The sequence below is a fragment of the Acyrthosiphon pisum genome, chromosome A1, assembly GCF_005508785.2.
Source record: "Acyrthosiphon pisum isolate AL4f chromosome A1, pea_aphid_22Mar2018_4r6ur, whole genome shotgun sequence".
Lineage (NCBI taxonomy): Eukaryota > Metazoa > Arthropoda > Insecta > Hemiptera > Aphididae > Acyrthosiphon > Acyrthosiphon pisum.
In genome coordinates this window covers 47,156,498-47,162,726 of record NC_042494.1, presented here as the reverse complement: position 1 = coordinate 47,162,726, position 6,229 = coordinate 47,156,498, and the positions used below count along the sequence as shown (strand labels likewise).

The 6,229-nt window shown below is 26.6% G+C and overlaps 1 protein-coding gene across 5 annotated transcripts in view; it reads right to left on the bottom strand.

Annotated features, from left to right (window-relative positions):
- LOC107885003 overlaps positions 1 to 5,481 on the bottom strand; it is a 6,772-nt gene extending 1,291 nt beyond the window's left edge. The window contains exons 1-3 of one of the 5 annotated variants that reach the window (XM_016808273.2): positions 5,309 to 5,481; positions 3,953 to 4,029; positions 3,745 to 3,847 (exon numbers count right to left, since the gene is read on the bottom strand). In XM_016808273.2, the coding sequence (XP_016663762.1) occupies positions 3,745 to 3,847; positions 3,953 to 3,979 (130 nt within the window). In that variant the 5' untranslated portion in view covers positions 3,980 to 4,029; positions 5,309 to 5,481. Of the gene's footprint in view, positions 1 to 3,744; positions 3,848 to 3,911; positions 4,032 to 4,927; positions 5,279 to 5,308 lie in introns of those variants that run through there. The other 4 variants (XM_016808272.2, XM_016808276.2, XM_016808277.2 and 1 more) reach the window with 4 other exon arrangements.
- Positions 5,482 to 6,229: the final 748 nt, after the last annotated feature.

Genomic DNA, 6,229 nt, shown 5'->3' with positions numbered 1-6,229 from the left:
GAGGTCAATTCACTCTAATTTTTAAGCTAACGGAGCTACATGTGTTCTGCTTTGCGTATAATTTGGTATGTTACGCACTTGTAAGACGGAGACAACACATGCGGGTATCACGGCCTCTTAAACAATAATTAAGTTCTTCTTCTTCACTCTGGACTTTTAAACGTGTATAAAATGAAATGTATTTGGGTGAAAATAAAAATAGAATCGAAGTGTGAATGATTGGACTCACACTCACGGTTAGTAGTTCTTATTGTACTAGGCTTAAATTCAAACCTTAATTTTAGAGGGAACTTCGCATCAGAATAATAAATAATTATACACAGAACCAATTCGAATAAGTACATCATTTTATACGCCCAAACCCAATTCAGACAAATATTTTATATAAGCGGACCTAATTTGTACAAATTTCAAAACTAATATTATTTTCAACATAGTAATATTTTCTTACATAATAATATATTATATTACTTAAAATCAATGATAGTAATGGTATTATAATTTATAAATAACCCGATCATGCCAGTCTAACTATATTGACATTTGACACAATATTATAAAAAATGATGAACCCCGGTAGACTACCAAAAAGTTGGTGATTCCCGCAGTCCTCTTTGATAGTTTATTTTTAAAGAAAGTCATGACTAATGAGCATTTTAAAATTTTAATTGCGTGGGTCTAGAATGAAGAGGTTCTAAATCGCATTGTTTTCCAAAAGTCACTTTTTAACTAAAATGGATTAAGAATGCAAAGGCGCATCTTTTAAGCTAACATTTATGATTATACGATCATTATTGGAAACGAGCAGCTTATCACGGCCATGAATGTATATACAAGAGGCAAAGTTTGTGTTCCTGGAGTTCACAGCGCCCTCTGTACAAAACACGGACTAAGATACAAATTGTGTAGCCAAATAATAAGCTGAAAACTTCAAGAATAGTATTCTTATCAGCTAAGTGACACCTATTGACCTATGTTCTATGTACACTTCTATGTTGATCAGCCATTCTCTGAGAACTCTAAATATTAATCATAGTTTTATTCATGACAAAATAGATTTATTTTGTCATTGTTTTATTAATTGATATTAAATGAAAAAAAATTGATGATACAGTGTTTATAAAAGTAACGACAGAAATATAACTAATAGATCAATATTTGGTGACGTTGTTTAATAAATTATTATCAATTCATTATTAATAATACGTTTTGCGATGAAACAACATTTTAGTGCAATTAGAACAGCCAATAAAATTTGAGGAGAAAGATAATAGTAAAAACTAGGGTGCGCAGATTCGAAAATTACTATAAAATTTAAAAAAAATGTATTTAATATCAGACCCATAGATGATCACTAAAGAATTAACTTTAATATCTATGAATGGAACCACTTATAATATTGATTAGTAGCTGCCGGTATCAATGCTCTTCCTAACCGATTTGGCACACTAAATATGAATGTACATAAAAGTCAATACCCGAGGTGGTTAAAAATGATGATTAGGTGTTTGATTATGCGAGATAGACCATAATTTTCCAACAACATAAACTTCAGCTTTAATGTTAAGAGAGTATACTAATATATAGATATAATAATTTGGTCATAGAAGAATTTTTCCAAGAATCACTAAAATGCATGAAAACCTAATTATTATTATAAGTATTGCACTTTATATATTGATTATATGGGGAACAAATAACAAATAAAAAAAAAACAAACAAACAATAATCATAACAGATATTATCAATAGCAGAATCTTTCAATGAGATAGGTAGAAAGCATATTGGAGACGTGCAAAACATATAATCTATCATAGTAATGATCATAATGCCACAGACATGCATCAATGAAATTCAATGATTAATCACTACTAGGTTAGTTGAATAGTATGTTTAAAACAATATAACAAAAAAAATAAAAATGATCATCAGATATTCAGATCATATACCATCTAGCATGCAAATGCTTCACAAATACAAAATACAATACAAATTATTCATGATTATCTATCTCTTTTAAGCTAAAAGCTTGTGTTAGAGATAGAGAGTAATACAGTCTTAGATAATAATTATAAACATATATTTAATAGAATGCTTCAATAGAATTCATTGCAAATAATTATTTAATCACTTCCGAGATTATTCAATAACATAATTAAAGGAAAAATACAATAACAATTTATAAAATTAATAAGTATCATATACTATCTAGCAAGCAAATGCATCAATGAAAGTCATTGCACACAATTATTTAATCACTTCTGAGATTGTACAATAACATGTTTAAAAGAGTACACTACAAAATTGCTCAAAAACATTCAGGTTTGAAGGGAAGAGAATATACTAAGATATATGATATACTCAATCAACTAAATTGTAAGATTTGCTAGTAGTTATTACACTTGATATAATGATTATGTATAGAACGAACAATAAATGAGACAAACAAAACACAAAAAAATAAGCATAATAGAAACTATCAAAAGCAGAATCTATCAATGAGATAGGTAGGAAGCATATTGGAAGGATGAAAAACATATAATCTATCATAATAATGATCATACCAAAGCTACATGCATCAATGAAATTCAATGCTAATACTGATGTAATATGTCAATATGGTTAAAAATTATATTAACAATAATCAGATCATATACTATCTAGCTTGCAAATGCATCAATAGAATCCATTACATATAATTATTTATGAGATTGTACAATAACATTTTTAAGAGAGTACATCAAAAAATGTTCCAATAACATTCAGGTTTGAAGGTAAGAAAGTATACTAAGATATATAATATACTCAAGCAGAGTACACATTTTCCAAAATCACCAAATTGTAAGATTTGCTAGTAGTTATTACACTTGATATAATGATTATATATGGAACATACAACAAATGAGCCAAATAAAATACAAAACAATAATCATAACTGATACTATCAATTGTAGAATCTATCAATGAGATAGGTAGAAAGAATATAGGAGGGATGCATAACTTATAGATATATAGATAAAATAATTTATCATAAGGAAAAAACAAGCATCAAATAAATGCAATGCTAATGATTATTTAATCACATATGGGTAAGTTAAACGTTTAAAAAGAGTAGGGGCCGCCCCCCCCCCTTAGCCCGTATTTATAAAAAGTTTATATTGTTAACAAAAAATGCATATTAAATTATTATAATATTGTCATATGGACTATATGGGCCATAGAGGTATAACAGTGCATACGATGTACCTGCTGGTTAAATGTACTAAAAATAGACGTTTTTAATTTGTGTTGTAAAAATTGTTGTTTTCTTTTTGTAATAAGATTTTGTGAAATTATAAGTTGCCCCCCCCCCCCTAACCAAGGCTCTGGAGCCGCCTGATAGGCCTATAATTAATTGTTGGCATATGTACCTTAGAACCTATTAATTTCTTTAATCCTTAGATATTCAAATTTGTTGAAGGAGTATAGCCAATTTGAATGATGATAAAAAATTATTTTACTGATATTTGTTTTTGAGTCCGTACCAATTTTGATGTCTCATTTTTTTTTGAACTGTGTTCCTCTTTTTTATAAATAACCCTTCTTTATCCTAGATACTGTGATAATTTAATTAGTTTCACACACTTTTTTGTCCTATCAAAAAAATATTTAACGTTTCTTCTTCTTGAAATAGTTATTTAATTATAAATCCTATTCTTGTATATTAAAATTAGTTATTTATATTAATTGGTTTTTTCCACTTACCAGGTTTTAAGCTTAAGTGAGTTAACATAATAATTCTTTTGAGTATAATATGAGTAACTCGTTGTTCTACTAATTTCCTTGTCACAAAATAATACATCATAACCTAAAATATAAAAATTATTTTTGTCATAATTATTATATATAAAACAAATTATTGACTCATTTACTTGACTTCAATGATTAACACTTGAAAAAACTTGCAGTGTACCTGTATTTTGAGGATTCCAAGAATCATGAATAATTACTGTATCATGAGTTTCCAAATCATTAGTCGAAACACCTGACCTTTAAAAAGAATATAAAATTATTTAAATTATATACTTCTGATTAGCATCAATGTAAAGATACTTGAAATATTTATATTATAACATATTAATTATAAGAGATTTTCAATTAATCAAAACATTGAAATATTTTATTTTGTACAACTACAGAAAAAACTTTTAATTTTAATTTTTACTCTGGGTAAGTAAAACTATAATATATTTTTTGATATGATTCTGTCAGTGTTATATGACTATAATAATTTTAAATATAATTCTGAATCATAAACAAATAAAATATTTATAATATTTTTACATTTTAATTGTTTATATAATTTATAAAAGAAAATCAACAGTTTAATACTCAGTTTAATATATAGCCAAATATTTTAAATATTCACATAAGTCAGTGGCGTTTCTTTGGGGGTATCCCCCGGCCATATCATCTCTAAGAACCAAATTGTGTACACAGTACAATATGTATATAATAAGAATATAATAATATGTGTATACTGATTTTGTCTATTAAAATCTTTATATCCCTCCCCCCCCCCCACACATTACACTTAAACACTTTTTAGGTTTTATTTTATGAGACTTTTAGTTCCTATTGAAAACAAATAGGTAATACCTAATTCATAAATATATTATTTTAAAAACAAAATTTTAAATTTATCCAATATATATCAATGATGATTTGGTGATGCTATTGGTCTTCGTTTTTAAGGTAATGTATATTCTATTTATTTAAATTTATGCAAAAATTGAATAGTTTAGTTTTTATTTTATTCATTTCAACATCAATAAATTCACTCAAGATGTACTATCTTAAAAATAAAACTGAACAAATATTGTCTGGATTTGACAGTTATGGGATTATATGGTCTTTTCATCCTAAAAATTCAAATAAATTGTTGTACCTAAAATTTTCTTAACGCCCGCTACTGGTCTAAGAAAAAAGTTACCGTTAGGCAGGCACGCACAAATATGCTAATTTTTTTTTAAAAAAACCAATTAGTTGTACTACCTACAATATGTTTATACAAACAAAATGAAAAAAATTTTAATTATATAATCCTTTTATACATAGGTAAAGCTATTAAAAAAAATAAACTTTTAACATTCCTCATAAAATAAATTCACTGAACTTATGACAATACACTTGCCTAAGAGTTCTAATGTTTCCATAGTATATTTAAAAATTAAATTGACAACTTGTACACGTAGTGCTGAACATATACCATCAGATTTATACATTTTAAAGGCTTATCTGGAAATTGTACAAGGTTTATGTTACTTACTTTTATCGAATACATCATAATATTATCTTCAATAAACGTAATAGTGCAGTCGATACTCGATAAACAATTTAATATGTTCAGACTAGTATTTGAAATAATTTAAAAATATGATTTATGCTAGCCAATTACATATTTTGACCACATCTTACTGTGCGCCATCATTATCAATTGATATTTGATACCGAAACGTACGAAAAAAATAAAAAATATAATGACGATAACTGATAAGGACGCTAGCGCTATCTAATATCAGGCTGCAGTACACCAAGGTTTATAGATAATAGATAATATATAAATAATATTATCTATAAACCTTGGCAGTACCATAGAGTAATATTACTCTATGGGCAGTACACACCCATCTTGATTCGCGAAAACTATAATAATAAATTATTATAGGTATAAGCATGATAAAGTAACATGTTATTTTATCATGGGTATAAGTATAGTCGGTTCTATTATTTGTAATACCATAGAATATTCTATGGTAATACCTACGTCTAAATAATATGTTAATAGTCAATTCATAGAAAAGCAGTGATTGAAATGGCTCAAGATAAGTGGAGGGATGCTTTACAATTCAGATTTCCTGATATTATTATAACATTCTTCGCACCTTGTACCTATAATATTTTGTTTTGTATTTTTTTTTATAGTTCACATTTTGTTTATGCGTCAAAACACTACAATCTTTTTTTTATCATAAATAATCTTTAAAATTAAACAAACAAATAACATTTTTCAAATTTGAGTCAAAACTGATTTTTATTTCTAATATTTTTCTATAGAGATTTAAGATTATCTATATAGTTGAATTTGTAATTAATACTAAAAATATGATATGTAATATAACAAAATCTATTAATATTCAAGTACTTAAAACATTTTATCTACTTAATTTAGCAAACACTTTTTCTTGAA